General features: G+C 44.0%; 1 protein-coding gene across 3 annotated transcripts in view; it reads right to left on the bottom strand.

The window, feature by feature from the left end:
- Window positions 1-17613, bottom strand: part of cadps2 (Ca++-dependent secretion activator 2) — a 660232-nt gene that overhangs the window by 188220 nt on the left and 454399 nt on the right. For all 3 annotated transcript variants that reach the window (XM_080190802.1, XM_080190798.1, XM_080190799.1), the window contains exon 13: window positions 622-809. In XM_080190802.1, the coding sequence (XP_080046928.1) occupies window positions 622-809 (188 nt within the window). The remainder of the gene's footprint in view (window positions 1-621; window positions 810-17613) is intronic.

Below are 17613 nucleotides of genomic sequence, written 5' to 3'. Positions count from 1 at the left end.
TCGCCATCCAGCCTTTTGACCAAACCTTTGGACGTCCCTATAACCTGCTGGTTTTAGCTCGTCATTCATTTTAGTCCAATTACATCTTGGCAGTTCCCCATTACTCATCTTATACTCTTAATAGTTACTTACTTTGCCTTCTTGGACCATTGACTTTGAATTGTTCAAGGCCATCTCCAGTCAGCACAGTGGTGGATAACCTGTAAATTTGCTGTAAACATGCCTATTTCTCTGTTTTTTTGTTAATTGGCCCTTTGCTGCCTAATTACACAGTTCCTCTCAAAAGGATTTTTGATTCCTTGATGAGGTATTGTTCCAGTGATGCTGGTTGGCCTGCATCAGACAAGTGGTCATTCTTTATCAGTGAACCTTGACAGACAGTATCAATAGACTACTGGATACTGTAGCTTTTGCTATTGATTACTGTCATTGCTTTCTACTTGTCACTGGGCAATATTACAGCAGCCACTATCCACATTGAATGTAAATGAATAAAAGAATACAGCTGAATGATCAATCAGATATAAAAGGGTTGAAAAAGCTCAAGCCCTTTGTTCCCTTGGGACTGTGTCACTCTTTTGCACGTTATCTTGTCTATTGAACTTTGGTTTTTAAAATCACCTGTTGCCATGGACATGAGAGGCACAGAAAGCAAAGCTATAATGCAGCAGTGTTGGATCGATCATGGTGCCACCTTCTGCCCGTTCTATCAGCTCCTTGAGATAGCAGAGATGGCGATGACAGCCTCGCAACCCATAGCGGGAACAGTACTCGTCCAGAACAAACACTTGGCCAGGGCTAAACCAACCCTAAAAGGGATAAACAGAACAGAATTCCAGGTTAAAAATTAGAATTAATCTCAGGCATTTTAATGCAGCTGCATTGGAAATCTGGAGACTACCATTTAAATGGAATGATATCATCATGATCTGAAAGCACATTCTTCAATGTTTTTGACTGGTTGAAGGTTCAAGCCAGAATTAATAATAAATTTTCTTTGTTAATTATTTCATTTTGTTCTCCCTGTGGACCCTCTTTCCAGCAGGGAAGGCAAGCACGCTGCTCTTGCTGATGACAATCATACCTTAAATACAATGAGACCAGCTTTGCGCTTCTCTGAGAGGCATTGCCCAAAACCTAAGGCTTGATTAATGGCTGGTAGAATACAGAACTGGCTATCTTGAGAACTCCAGGATTCAACCTTGCTGACTGTCAAAACATTTCAACTGCTATGATAAAAACTGAAGGACTCTGTTCGATAATTTTCTTTCCAGCACCAGAAAAGGAAATAAAACTCCACAAAAACCACAATGAGCTTACAGTAACAAAGGAAATCTGTAGTATTATTCCAACACGGCACTCAAATCCATTAATTGTTAATGACTAATGGTTTGCCAGAGTGCCCCTCAATGAACTGAAACACTTGAGAATTGTCTACAGGTTCTGCATTAGAACAGTGATAATAAAACAAGTCAAATCAATTTCCTTAACCATCTAAGTAGAAAAATTTGTAACAGCAGCAGCAAGAAACTCAATAGTAAAGACAGTCTCCTCACTGACAATATCACTCAGTATGTAAGATTAGTCCAAAAGTAGGCATTCTTAATTATCAATATATTTATAACACACTCTCTCTATGGCACTGATCCATAAACTTATCATTTCACATTAAAACTAGCCAATTGCCTTGTACATTGCTCAGGAACAACACTTCCGTAATTTTTCCAATTCATAATACTGTTTATCTAACCAGCAGTGTTGGATGAGATACTATTACCCATTAGTATGCAGCAAGCAATAATGCAGCTAAATGCCTTGATTAAGGCAGCATTTGACCAAGTATGGCATCGAGAAGCCCTTGAAAACTGGAGTCAATGAGAATCAGAGGGAATTATCTCCACTGGCTGAAGTTATACTTAGCACAAGAGAAGATGATTAAGGTTGTTGGAGGTCAATCATCTCAGTTCTGAGACATCGCTGCAGGAGTTCCTCAGTGTAATGTCCTGGACCAACTTCAGTTGCTTCATCAATGACCTTCCCTTATTATAAGGTCAGAAGTGAGATGTCCTCTGATGATTGTAAAATGTTAAGCAACACTCATGATGCCTCAGATACTGAAGCAATCTTTGTCCGTTGCAGCAAGACCTGGATAATATCCAGGCTTGGGCTGAAAAGTGGCAAGTAACTTTTGAGCCACACAAGTGCCACCAAAAAGTAAAAGTAAAAAGTAAAGTTTATTTATTAATCACATGAAGACAATTCCTCTAGTCACCACATCTCGACGCCTGTTTGGTTACATTAGGGAGAATTTAGCATGGCCAATGCACCTAACCTGCACAGCTTTGGACCTTGGAAGGAAACCGGAGCACCCGGAGGAAACCCACGCAGACACAGGGAGAATATGCAAACTCTACACAGTGACCCAATCTGGAAATCGAACCTGGGTCCCTGGCACTGAGACAGCAGTGATAACTACTGTGCCGCCTCATCTTTACCAAGAGACACTCTAACCATCTTCCCTTGACATTCAAGACAGTTCCATCATTGAATCACCCACTGTCAACATCCTTGTGGTTATCAATGACCAGGAGCTGAACTGGACTAGCCATATAAATACTGTGGCCACAAGAGCAGGTCAGAGGCTTGGAATTCTGCAGAGAGTAACTCAACTCCTGGCTCCCCAAATCCTGGGATGTGAAGGAATACTTTCCGTATGCAAGAGGAGTACAGCTCCAGTGATACCCAAGAGCTGCTTAAGCTGCTGAGATTGTTAGGGTGGGTATCGGTAAGATGAATGAATAAGTTACCTTATAACAGAATCCTCACAACCACTTCAGTGGTGTAGTCCCTTTTCCCTTCAACTCAAGGGCAGCTTCTTTCCTGCTGCCACCAGACTTTTGAATGGATCCACTTCATATTAAGTTGATCTTTGTCTACCCCCTAGCTGTGTCTGTAACATTACATTTTGCACCCTCTCCTCTCCTTCTCTATGTATGGTATGCTTTGTCTGTGTAGTACATAAGAAACAATACTTTTTACTGCATACTAATATATCTGACAATAATAAATCAAATCAAAGAAAATTGACACCGTCCAGAATAAAGCTGCCCACATGATTGGCATCCCACACACCACCTAAATATTTTGTCTTTGCATCACCAATGTACTCATGATTTGGAGATGCCGGTGTTGGACTGGGGTAAACACAGTAAGAAGTTTCACAACACCAGGTTAAAGTCCAATAGGTTTATTTGGTAGTATAAGTCGTTAGCTTTCAGAGTGCTGCCCCTTCATCACATGAGTGCGAGTTCTGTTCACAAACAGGGCATATTAAGACACAAACTCAATTTACAAAACAACGTTTGGAATGTGAATCTTTACAAGTAATCAAGTCTTAAAGGTACAGACAATGTGAGTGGAGAGAGGGTTTCGCACAGGTTAAAGAGATGTATATTGTCTTCAGCAAGGACAGGTAGTGAGGTTTTGCAAGCCCAATCAAGTCATGGGGGTTATAGGTAATGTGACACGGACCCAGGATCCTGGTTGCGGCCATCCTCATGTGAGCTGAAATTGGCTATCAGTTTCTGCTCAGCGACTGTGCGTTGTCGTGTGTTCATGAAGGCTGTCATGGAGAATGCTTCGAACTCTTGGAGAACAGGCAAGACTGTTCTCTTCCTGTTGCGGAACACTTCAGTGGTCACGGGCATTCGGCCTCTGATCTTCGAGTAAATGTTCTCCAAGGTGGCCTTCATGACACACAACAACGCAGAGTCACTGAGCAGAAACTGATAGCCAAATTCCGCACATATGAGAATGTCCTCAACTGGGATCTTGGGCTCATGTCACACTATCTGTGACCCCCACAACTTGACTGGGCTTGCAAAATCTCACTAACTGTCCTGGCTGGAGGCAATATACATCTCTTTAACCTGTGCTTAACCTTCTCTTCACTCACATTGTCTGTACTTTTAAGACTCGCATTCCAATCATTATTTTGTAAATTGAGTTTATGTCTTTATATGGGAGTTTGTGAACAGGACTCCCACTCACCTGATGAAGGGGCAGCGCTCCGAAAGCTATTGGGCTTGTGCTACCAAATAAACCTGTTGGACTTTAACCTGGTGTTGTGAGACTTCTTACTGTGTTCACAAATGTAGTGGCAGCAGGGTGCACTATCAACAAGATGCAAATGGACACGGCAGCAGATGCATTGGAACATCATCACCGGCAAGTTCCATCCCAAGTCACACATCACCCAGACTTAAAAAAACATATTGCCTTCAATGTCAAAATTCTGGAACTCCCTCCCTAACAGCATTGTGGGTGTACCTACATCACAGGGACTGCATCGGGTCAAGGCAGCAGCTCTCCACCACTTTCTCAAGAGCAATTAGGGATAGGCAGTAAGTACCAGACTAGATCACACCCTGTTGGGCTGAATGGCCTATTTCTGTGTAAAATTCTATGTAATTCACAGGAATGTGATAAAAAGTGACACTAAGTCAAAGGTGAAGATATTAGATCAGGTGACCTGATTAAAGTGATTGATTATAAGATGCATCAAACAGCCAATAAAGAGCACCCAAAGCTGCTGATAATTCATAGATCCCGCACTCTGGTGTTGGACCCCGCACCCCGGTGTTGGACCCCGCACTCTGGTACACTGATATATTTCAGAATCTGGTGGTGTTTTCTGTCCACATGCATTACCATGGGGTCTCAAGTATTTTGGTTGTTGTGGAACAGCCCCCACTTACTGCCATGGGGGCGAAACTGGGCCTGCAGGGCAAAAAAAAAGCCCATACTTTTCAGCTTTGCTGCTGAGTCCCCTTAGAGCTGAGGGTCACCAATTTAAGGCCCAACAGGTTCTGTGTGCTCTTCTGCAAACTGGTGTCTGGCCAACACGAGGATAGGAAGTTAATTTGTGAGGGCTAGCAACCTTATCTGCCTTTTCAGTACGGGCTGACAGCCTTCTATCTGCAATATGTAAAACTCAATGCTGTGCCTGGGTCCTGAGATTTCCAGGTCCTCCCTGGAAGTATCAGTAAAATAAGCCCTCTCATCTTGTGTATTTGAAATTAAAACAGCGAAGATTTGCATTTATACATTGCCTTTCACAACTTCAGAACATCCCAAAGTGTTTTCCAGCCAATAAAGCAGCTATTTCTATTATAAATGGACACAGAATCCCAAAATAACGAGATACAACCTGGGGTAGCAAGCATTTGAAGAAAGACCTAGTATAATAACTGACAATTATTCTCCAGGAATCAAAGTTTTTGAGAGAAAGAGCAAATCATAATCAGTTCTAACAGATCAATGCCCTGTATGTTCATTGCTGATTGCGTGGAAGAGATTACGAGAATATTGGAATGAAAACTTAAACATCCTGATCATTACAATGTTAGCACAATATATGTTTGAAGATAAAAAATACAAAAAACAAACCAGAACTACTTCTGTCCCATGTGTAAAAAACTTTCCAGCATTCATGGTGGCTTCAATACTCAGTTTAGTCATTTATGTATTTCAAACATAGTCTACTTTGTTCATTGAGCCCCAGCCTTGACAAGCCTGGAGATTGGATACAATGCCAACAAAATCACAAGTAAGCATCATAAATCTTTACCAGGTGCAAAAAAGGCAAGGACACTGTGTAGGAGAGTCACTACTCACAATGTTGAGGTTCACATGCTATTAATATTGTATTTCTTGTTGGACCCTTAATTGTGCTGTTGAAGCAATTCAAATAGAGGAAAAACACAATCAACTCACACACAAAATCAATAAAGCAACCTCTATTATCTCCTTTCTTATATACCAAGGGCAGCAGCAAAGAAAGAAGACATTTTTTTCATCGATTTTTCTGCAGAGAAGTATTGAATTAGGAACTTTCAATGTTCAAGCCTTTGAGAAAAGGTTGATTTATGTGTCAAAACATTCGACTGAGTGCTGAACTGTATTTAAAAAGACCTTATATAAAAAGCATTGCACATGTGCATAGTGTGTCACAAAATGGAGAAATGTTAGTTGCTGAATGGTCAGTTGATGCTTATTTGATGCTTCCTTCTGTGGCATGGCTGTGCTATAACTTAAAGTTATAATAATCATATAAAACTGTCAATTCTAGAGAAATAGAAGCAGCAACTAAAAGATAACAGCACATAGGTTGTACAAAAGGCCACTTTGCCTGTTGCCTCTGACAAGATGCACACCATTTCAAAAACCAAATGACAGAAGCAACATGCTCAGAAGAATACTCACCACTCCTATTGTGATCACAGAATGCCCTTTGCAGCCAAAGTATTCTGAAGTGTAGACACTGTTGCAATGTCAGAAAAATCAGCAGCTAATTTCTGCACAGGAAGCTCCCACGTACATCAATGTGCTACAGGTCAGAATAACGTCACATTGATGTTGCTTGATGGATAAACATTAGCCTGAGATATTGCACCTGTTCTTCTTCGAAATATTGCTAAGGGGTAGTCTGCATTCGGCCTTTTGGCTAAGATCAATTGAAATATCAACATGCTGTACTTGGTTGAAGTCATTAGGTTACATTACAGCTTCCTTTGAAGCAATTTTTAAAAGTGGCATCTCGGCCTTTTGGCTAAGATGCAAATGAGGTCAAGCCTTGGAGGAGGAACTATACCTACTCCAATCAGCTTGGATCATGTACATCAAGCTCAAGACAGGAGGTGACAGCCCTGTCTTGTCAGCTTGGATCGGGAATGTCTCAACTTGTCTAGACTCTGAATTGGACTTGATTTGATTGAACTGGAATAAAAATTTAAAAAAAGGGTCAATAACCCAGTCATTCAAAAGGCAGCAGTTGGAATTCTCCCCATCTAGGATTAAGTCCCATGGCTGCGGCAGGAACATGCAAAAGTGGCTGGTGGGAAACCATCTTCCAGCCACATCATCCTTAATTACGCAACCAGGTGTTTTGAACCATGTTCTGTGGCAGGACAGGCGTGATTGCGTGTAGCCCACCATCCTATCTGGCACCATTTGAAAAGGCACCCAACATCACTGACCCCAATTCAAGAAATGATGATGGACACCTGGGAACATTCTGAAACTGGAAGAAATGACACTGAATCTGGAAGATCCATCTATAGATGCTCCCCCCAACCCACTGCTGTGTGTTCTGGGTTCCAGGGTTGCGGGCACTCTCCATTCAGAACTCTGGAGTCAGCCCCATGCATTGTTCACCTGAGTCCACATTGTTCCAGACATACTTTCCCACTGGCATCGTGGAGAAGATCTGAGTAGAAGATTCTGGTTAAGCCTCCATGTGCATCTCAATAGCAGGATGCAATTCAGTTTCATGCTAGGCTCCAGTGGGTTTTTTGATTGGCCTTGGCAGGTGCCAGCGGAGATCCTGCGGGAAGTGCATACTGGTGTGAAACCGATTTTTGCACTCTTACCAAATTCTCTCTCCACCCCACCCCCACCCTTCCACACCCATCATTGAACCCTCTGCTGGAGGGGCCATAAGACAATTCGCCCAGCAGGTGGGATTTTCCCCTCATTGCACTATGTGTGACAGCAGGTTTGAAAAAATGACATTCTACCAACCAACTGCAACGGTGGGTTTTCATGCTGCATTGTCTGCTTCCTGCCATATTCATTATGCATGTGTAGGAAACATTGCAGGCAGGTGGCCTCTGATTCACCTGCTCCACTGTCAGCTCACTGCTTTCTCATTCCAGGCACCATATTTAAACAGCACTCATGCACAGCTTTCTCAATATCTGCTGCCCAGGATTGCTCTACAGAAGACATGGCTCCCAAGTGGTAGAAGCATGCTGTTCCGAATTTCAGGGATGCTTGACTGCAACATGTGCTGGATACAGTCAAGGCTCGCCACAATGTTCAGTGCCCCAGGATGACCGGAGGTCGTCCACAAACTTCATCACTCTAGCTTGGCAGGTGGGTGGTGTAGGTGGTCATTGCCAATGAAGCACAGAAGATGTCAGCCTCCAAGTGCAATAAGAGATGGCTGATCTCAATCACACTGCCAGGGTAAGTGAGCCATTCAGGACGGAAGACAATGACCAGCTGAGGCCAAGTCAGAAGACAAGCTGCAGACTTGGTTCTAAACCAGATTGTGGAGCTGCAGGGACAACCTCAGGAACATCATGAAGGTTCATCAGTTACACTCCTCGGATTGCAATAGACAGGGGGCGGGGGTGGGAGTGGGAGCTTCCATTTGCCATCAGTATAAAGTGATGGTGTCAGGATCTCAATGTACTGAAGCCAACACTGATAAGGTGGTGACCACCATGGAGACTTTGGTCCAGGACATCAGTCTTGCTCTGCTGCAGAAGCAGCACTCCATCACTGTAGCTCTTGGCGGCATTCATCAGCAGCTTTGTGAGACAGGAAGGCCCCGATCCTGGATCTCACTCCTGTTGCCCCTTCTGCTCAAGGAGTCAGCTAGGCACCTTTGGACACCCATAAGGAAGGTGACTAGCAGCTGGACATACTGGGGCCATCCCCCAGGAGTGTCCAGCTGATCCCAATTCATTTTTTTTGTCAACTCCAGTGCCACAGGAGGATACAACTGCCCCACAGCAGGACACCCAAAGTTGGCTAAGGTCCTGAGGTCTTAGACCTCCATTGAGTCGTTGGGTGGGATTTTCTGGCTGTCTTGCCCCGAGGCCAGAAATTTCTGCCCAAAGTCAACAGACCTTTGCATAGTCACCGAATTTTCTGTTCTGCCCGCTACTATTCCCGTAGCAGGCAGGACAGGAAAATTCTGCCCATTGAGGTTTGCAGCACAGAAAGTGGCCCTTTGGCCCATCATATTTGCACCAGCTATCAACCACCTATCTATTCTAATCCCATTTTCCAATACTCAGTCCATAGCCTTGTGTGCTATGGCATTTCAAGTGCTCATCTAAATGTTTCTTAAAGATTGTGAGGATTCCTGCCTTCACCGCCCTTTCAGACTGTGAGTTCCAGATTCCCACCACCTTCTAGGTGAAAAGGTTTTTCTCAGTTCCCTTCTAAATTTCCTGCCCCGCACCTTAAATTTATGTCCCCTCCACTAGCTACCTCATCTATGTCCCTCACAATTTTATACACCTCCATGAGGTCCCCCCTCAGTCTTGTCTGCTCGAAGGAAAACAACTCCAGCTTAACCAGCCTCTCTTCATAGCTGAAATGCCCAGGTAACATCCTGGTGAATCTCCTTGGCATCCTTTCTACTGCAATCATATTCGCCAAGGTCACCATAGTAACACAGCAGTCAGCAAACTGCCTCCACCTCCATTGAGGATGTCAGGGGAGCACCATGGTGTAGCAGTAGGGATAGGAAAGTTTAAAAGTTTTAGGAGCACAACAATGGTACGGGCGCTCACAGCATATATATAATATGCACAAATGTAAATAGAATCATACCCATTTTGCATTTCCTCTCGTGTACTCCATTATTTGATGAATTGTGTTGCTGTCAAAAATGTGATACCATGCTCCCTCTTAGCACAGAAGTCATTGTCATGGGCTTGTCTTATCTGTAGTGTGCTTCCAAATCATCACAGTGCGTGCTACTCTTCCAGATCATGCTCGACGCTGGTGATGCATTGATCTTAATGTTAAGCGTGCTTTGGAACCTCTTACACGTGCTTTGCAGGGTCATGCCATGTTTATTCTTTGCTCTGTAAGATTGAGGCAACTCCATGTGCTCTCTATCTGTTGGCAGGGTTTCCATGCTATGACTCCATACTCCCAAACTCATGTGGATAAAAGCAAATTACTGCAGATGCTGGAATCTGAAACCTAAACCATTTTGTCATTCACGCCTTCTATTCTCTCTATGGATTTCCATCAGCACCTCTTAGCCTTTCCCCTTGTTTTTGTGGCTATGACTCATCTTTCATTCTCTCACCCTGCAGTATAAATATCTCCCACTTTCTACACTTTTTAGATTTGACAAAGGGTTATCTGGAATTGAAACATCAGCTCTTTTCTCTCCTTACTGGTGCTGCCAGACCTGCTGAGATTTTCCAGCATTTTCTCTTTTGGCTCCGAGCTCATCTGACAATCACAATTCTGACTTTTTGAATGTACATCTGACCAATAAGTTGGCACACATTACCACCTCAAGTTGCCAAAGCTCTGCCCCACACAGCCGCATTATTGCCGAGACACCTGAAACTACAACCTTAATTGTCTGGATTGTGAGCAAAAGGATCCCATGACAATGTTGGAACGCAGCACTGTGCATCCCATCACTGAAACACTCATCAAGACGCGTGATGCTAATTGCAAATGGTGATATTGGGTCCTCAGTGGAGTCTTTGAGCATGTTCTGGAAGAGTGCATCATGACTTTAAACAATGTGGAAGGGAGCAATCAGATAGGAACAAGGGTGAACTGAAGCCGAAGTCTATTCTTTATTAGCAATGACATGCGACATTGAAGGATGCAAGGTGTCTGAGAATTTTCCAATTGCAAGGGCCAGGGGTGGCCATGAAAGCACAATGTGCTTCTTAAAGAGGAGACATTTTAAAGTCAGTCATACAAATTGTTGAATGCCAGCATCCTCAGGTGATCCACATGCATAGTACGATGAGGATGAGCAATCCTAACTGTAAGTCCTGATGTTAATGTGGTAGAAAAGAACGGAACAGAGTTATCTTAGACTAGATGCACAGCTGTGGAATATTCTCAGCTGCATTGACCCAAGTGTTACCCATCGTTTCACCATCAATGTCAGACAGAATGCATTGTCCTGCTGCTGGACATGGATCTCCTTGAGGGGCTTTGTCAGATTGAAGGCTATGAGCCCACTGAGGATAGCAGAACAGCTCCTTGCTCTTGGCGGCTGCCACTGTGACTGAGATTCTGCAAATACGTTTGAAGATGCAGCATCTTTGGATGTCTGTTGTGGATACTCCCTCCTCCCGTCAGCACCTCATCTCAGTAGGGGCATATGCTGTCAAGGCTTCATCATCCTCTAATGGATCAGAACAATGTGAGCCTGATATATAACTATTCACTCTCATATTGAAGGGCATGGTTCAAATGAGGGGAATAGCAATACTGGTGTTCACATTGGCCCATGATGGAGGGCACCTGTCTCCAAGAGGGTAATCCTACAATTCGTCATGCTCCTTGAGGAATCTGATAACAATGAGGATGGCAAGTACAAGTCTGCCTCATCTGGCCCTTGCTGAGGCCTTTTCTTCTGCAGCCTCAGTTTCCTCCAACCCAACAGCCTCACCCTCTTTGATGTTCTCCTTATCTGAGGAGACATGCAGCTCCTACATGTCAGCATCTGGCATGTCCTCCACATTTTGCAATGCCAGGTTTTACATTATCATGGTGACCCTTGAAAAACTCCAGGCAATGCACTGGAGTACTTCATTAGATCTGTCCAGGCATTGGAATCACAACTTTAGGATCCCTATGGTGTGCTCCACCAATGTTCGGGTAGCAGCAAGACCCTCGTTGTACCTTCTCTCTCAGGAGACTGAAGCCACCATTTGGGTATCATCACTCCTGTCCTTGGCAAGTACCTTTTGTCACCAAGGAGCCATCCCTCGATCCTGTGTAGTCCTGGGTCCGTGATCTATGCAATATATGCAAGGTATATGAGTTGTGGATGCTTCCGGGGTATCTGGTGCAAACTTGCATGATAAGTATTTTTATGGTTGCAGACCAGCTGTACACTGAGCGAATGGTAGCCTTTCCTGTTTGTGTATTGGGGTGCCTGTTGGAAAGGAGCTTTTGTAGCCACAAGTGCAGTCAGTGCTACTCTGCACCTGTGGGAATCTGGAAACCTCAGCTGAGTGCTCTTCTATCCTGACTTGCTTCATCTCTGTTGAAGTTGATTCAATTTTTGGCCTCAGTAAAAGCTGTGTCTGTGACCTCCCGTGTGCTTTTGTGAGTGGCTGCCTGGGAGATTGCGCAGAAGGTGCTTTAGCTCAGATGTTAGAGCACTGGCCTTACAAACTAAGGGTGTGAGTTCAAATTTCCCCAAGGGCCTTGCCATGTGGATTGTAATTTTGGGGTGGCACAGAGGTTAGCACTGCTGCTTCACCGCTCCAGGGGCTTGGGTTTGACTTCCGGCTTGAGAGACTGTCAGTATGGAGTTTGCACATTCTCCCCGTGGTTGAATGGGTTTCTTCCGGGTGCTCTGGTTTCCTCCCACGGTCCAAAGATGTGTGGGTTAGGTGCATTGGCCATGCTAAATTGCCCCTTAGTGTTCCGGAATGTGTAGGTTAGAGAGATGAGCGGGGTAAATGTCTGGGGTTGTGGGCATAGGGCCTGGGATGGGATTATTGTCGGTGCAGATTTGATAGGCCGAATGGCCTCCTTCAATACTGTAATGTTTCTGTGATTCTATGATTCTAGGTCTCCAGTGAAGCCCTGGAAGAAGCCACTGGCTTGGAAGCCAAGTGTGGCCAGTACTTTCAGAGTCACTGGCAACTGATGCCCTCCCAGTCCCTGTGGCACCAATTCCTGGAAAACGTGGCAAATGTGAGTCACCAGATCCTTGGTGATGCAGTAGTGTTGGCCACACTGGTTCTTGCTCACCTGCAGATGAGACATGAGAATTCTGTACACCCTTGGTCTTGAAAGCTATCTATGCACAGCATTTCTGCGAACTTCATCCGCTGTGTCCGGAGGGGGTTCTGCAGCCCTTGGTCTTATGAGGTTTTGCTCCTCTCTTTCTCGAGCCAGGCACCTCCATTGCAATTGTCTCCTTCTCTTCTGCCTATGTATGATGCAGGCAGCAATAAACACAGCCTCCATCTTCCTGATGGCATCCTCTCCGCAAGACCAGTGGGAAACAGACAAAAGTCAGCATTAGCCTCCAAAGGTCCTGTTTCTAACAATGACTTGTCATTAAATGTGGGTTCAAAGGCTTTGTTCCCATGTCAACAATTACTCACCCCAAAATGATGGCCAGTGCTGGGTGCATATCAAGGTGCACCCCAACACCTTCCCCTTCCTCCACACAAGACTGATTGTTATGGCATTACTTTAGCCAGATGCTTGGATGCTTTCAGCCCAGGCACTGGGATCCTCATTCACTATACTAATACCAAATTCTTTGGAACAAACAAGGGTAAATGGTTAGGCAGAAAATGAGATTATTCGAGGACCTGTGGCTTCTTTTCTGTGAACTGTCCAGTGCCATGATTCTAACATACTGCAAATTTTGTCCTGTCACCCAATTGCTCTGAAGTTTGTTATGACTCTGGCAAATTTCTATGCTGCGAACAAAGGGTTAAAACAAGGAGGCTGATTAGTGCCACATTATGGGATTAGTTTCACATGAATGTGAATCAATGCTTCTCTTTCCTGATTCCCTGCATTGTCATTAACAGGCTCCTAATATGTCTCAGTTGTGCCTCGCCCCTCAGTTGGGAATGCACAGTCCAGTTAGTTGCTCCTTTAATTGCAACCCTCTTCTGCTCCAGTGCATGCACCAATCCTTCAATGTGCCATCACCAGCAGAGCTCTCCTCATTTTAATTTTGTACTGTGCCCTCACTGCACGTTGGAAGATGGTGGTGCTGAGTTCTCTCTGACAGATCAGGTTGGACCCTCCCTGTGTGACTATGGAAACCCTTCCAGTAAGGAAAGAGAAGCTTAATGTTTGAGTTTTCCTCCCTCACAGATCTCTCAATCTTCCTCCTGTATTCCTTGATCGCATAGTGATTGTGGTGCATATCTGTTTGTTGCCCCTGAACATTTTGAGGTGGATGTGCCGATGCCCATCTGGACCTCACCAATCCCCATCTTGAGACCATTTGAACAGTTAACCTCACCCTTGGATGGCGTCACTGTGCCTTTTCCCCATCTGTAGGCTGCAGATGCCTCTCCTGACTGAGTGAGCCATCGGTGATCCGGTATGATGCCAGAAACCTCAGGGACTGAGGTCTGCGATGCGAGGACCCAGCCCTGCACATAAGATGCTGGGTCGGACTGAGACTCCCTTACTCTCCCCCTACTTGGACTTGGGCAAGGACAATCTTTGCAAGCTGAACAATGTAAACTGAAGCACTTCTTCACTCAGCAATCCTCCCATTTCTGATCTCAAGTAGCTTCATTAATTCTCTTCCCCATCCTGGCGCTGAATATGTGAATACCTGCACTCTCCCCAGTCATGTGTCTGAGTGCAACCTTCCCCATTCATACCCCTGTCTGCAGCCCTTTGCCATGCCTGAGGCCAGTTCCATCCCTTCCGCCAGAATACTGCTTGCTCTGAAGGTTCTTCCAATACCCCAGGCTAGTTCATCTCTTCCCCAGCACAGCCCCAGCCCTGCAGCCCACTAAAGCCACCTCTGTCTTACCACTGGTCTGGTAGTTAGAGACTTGCCCGTGACAGCTGCCCTCAAAGTAATGCAGAGTTGCCCAGGAGCCTGGTTCTGATTACTGTGAGCGTTGTGCAATATAAAGTAGGCAAATTAACCTCAAATTCATGAGCAAAGTGCAAGCCACCAGGTTCATTTTGCATATGAAACATGTTGTCCTAACTGCACTTTGACATGCCCCAGTGATCCAGCATTGTGGGGATGATTGCAATGAGGAAGCTTTATACCAAGATGAAAATATATTGAAATAACATTCCAAACATGCCACAGTGGGAAATGTGGCCCGCCAATGAAAACTGGAACGCACAATCACAAACTGGTTTTAAACTCATTTTTGGCTTTGTGTAATTTTAAGCTCCTATCCGTCATGACACCAGTTGTGCATGGGAGTGGAAAATCCCAACATCCTAGCATCTCCAATATTATGGCACTCCCTTTAGCGTGGATCTTGAACTCACTATAGTATAATTCAATGGTACTGAACCACATGTGAAGTTTGATATCTGGTTCAGTGGCTGCCTTATCTTTTATCTGACTACCACCACCTTCTGTTAGAGTAAAGAACATTTCATAACAAATTGCACTTGCTGTTTTACAAATTTTGCAAGTTGATTGAAATGAGGTGAAGTTACTGACTGAATATCAGCAAATTAAGCATTTGACTTTTGCAAAGTAACTTGGGTGTGGCTCTTACAAACATACAAATGAAAGGCCATTAGATCCTTTGCCATTAACCTTAGTTACTTGACAGGATGAAGATGCGGGTAATCCAATAAAAAAAACTACGGTCAATTTCTGGAAAAAGTCATGAGCAATTCATTCTAACTCCATACCCATTAGTTCCTGGAATGTTACATCATTAGGCAAACTGCAATAACCCCGGCATTCAAGATGCATCCAATGTCCTTCTCTCCGAGGAACTTTGCAAATTGTTTGGTAATGGGTCAGAACATACTCCTACTCAGCACACCCACCTCTCAATTCCAAGACAAAGCTGCAACTAAAGGCAAAGAAACTGTAGACATTTACAGCACAATGAAGAGACCATTCAAATCATCAGCTAGAATTCTCCAGCCATTCATCCCTGCCACCGCTGCCATAGAGGACAGAGCATTTGGCGCTCAGCCAAACCACCATTCATTGCAGCGGGACAGGAGAATCCTGCCGGCGTGAACAGTTGGGGAATCCTGCCCATAATGTCTATTCTGGCTCTTTGCTAGGACAATTCAAAAGTAATCGCACTGTCCTCCTCCCTCCCAGAGCCATGAATATTTGTATACTTTATGTATTTAGTGAATTTTCTCTCAAAATGTGCAACAATCAATAACTCGCAGTGTCAAAGCATTCCAAGCTTTAATGAGCCTTTGTATAGCAATTACACTTAAGCCCTCTCCTCACCCTCTGAGGATTTTTAAATTGATGGCTCTCATCACTGACTGCTCATTGCAGACTTTCTTGGCACAGGAAAGCAATTTCTAGAACTCTTGAGAATGCCACTCTTGAACCAGTCATTGTGATCAGTGCCAGGTAAAGCATCCAAACTCTCTTCAAATACATGACTGAGATTGAGATCTCAATACATGAGGAGTCAGTGCATTTGCACGTACTCAGTTTTCCTATTCTAACTTCCCCATTGCACACTCATCCAGAAGTAATAATTTTAATAAATATGTACATTTTCTTCTCATTTTTACAATGCAGAAAAATGCTTAAAAATGTTCATTCCCCCAATATTTGAGAAGCTTTTGAAAAATCACAGCAGGTTCCAATTGTGGGTGACACCTGAATCTAGTTAATTACCTCTCTCTTGCAGTACCTACATGAAACATGAAGAAACTGCCCGAGACTCTCCATAAATTAACCAAAAGAACAATGCATGTGCATTGTTTGCTTATAAATATATTAGCGCAAATATCCTGCTAGTCAGTGAATATTGTTTCATTAAAATTAAACACCAATAGTGCGGAAGACTCTACTCAGTTGTTGATAAAATCAGGTGAAATCCTGAGCAACCTGTGGAGTCTGGGTTATCATACAAAACTAAATCAGTCAGAGTGGCTTCCTAGGCACCAACTGGACACTTAGAAAATAATGGTAAATGGAAAATAATGATCCAACTAAGAGATTATGGTCTGAGCTTCTCCAGTTGATGTTTTTACTCTCCTCAGTAACCGAATGTGGAGATACCAGCGCAGTAAGAAGTCTCAAAACACCAGGTTGAAGTCCAACAGGCTTATTTGGTATCATGAGCTTTCAGAACGCTGCCTCTTCATCAGGTGAGTGAGTGACTCACCTGATGAAGGAGCAGCACTCCAAAAGCTTGTGACATCAAATAAGCCAGTTGGACTTTAACCTGGTGTTTTGAGACTTCTTACTCAGTAACCTGGAAAGCATCCAATCCGGAATGGCTAACTTTGCGATTTTAAGGATCTTCAAGGCTTTATCTATTTTTATCTTATCCAATATCAGTACAGCCTCCTCCTGCACTGATCACTGATGAACAAAAGCACCTTGGTTTAAAGCATGATTTGCTAGTGAGTCTGCTGACTCTCACTGTTCATCATTGCAAAAAACATCATTGCAATAACCAAACACACAACTTGACAAGAGCTGCCTACCCTCCATCTGTTAATCTCAGATACAATAACACAGGTTGGAATGCTCTGACTTCAATCATGTCAATATGCATTGTTATGTGACTAGCATGTGATGAAAATATACAAACATTCTCCTTCAGTAAAATGTATGCAAAACCCTTTCATGACAATCATTCCTCTATGTGCAGCATTTTCTTGTCAATTCTAATTCAGAGATCTACACAGGCTGCAAATAAATGAACTCCCTGCTTTTGACAACACTCTTACAATGGATACTGTAAAGACGGAGGTGAGGGGAGAACTGAGAAAGGCAAGGTGATTTGTCAGAGGCTTTTTCCCAAAGTGTAAGTGTCATTCACAAAGGGGCACTGGTTCAAGGTGAGAGAGAGAAAATTTATGGGAGATGTGCGGGGCAAGTTTCTCAGGCAGCGAGTAGTGGGTGCTGGAACACACTGCCAGTGGAGGTTGTGGAAGCAGGCACATTAACAACATTAAGGTATGTGAATAGAGAGGGAATAGAGGGATACGGACTGAGTAAGGGCAGAAGATTCTGTTAGTTCAGTTAGGGCATCATGCTTGGCATGCGTTGGAGGGCCAAAGGGCTTGTTCCTGTGCTGTACTTTCCTTTGTCCCTTAATATAGATCTACAAAGAAGCAGATCTCAGGAAAATGAGGTGAAAC

This window comes from Carcharhinus amblyrhynchos, chromosome 6 (genome assembly GCF_965287045.1).
Source record: "Carcharhinus amblyrhynchos chromosome 6, sCarAmb.v2.hapA, whole genome shotgun sequence".
Taxonomy (NCBI): Eukaryota; Metazoa; Chordata; class Chondrichthyes; order Carcharhiniformes; family Carcharhinidae; genus Carcharhinus; species Carcharhinus amblyrhynchos.
The sequence above is the reverse complement of the archived record's forward strand: the minus strand, read 5'-3'. Positions and strand labels throughout refer to the sequence as shown.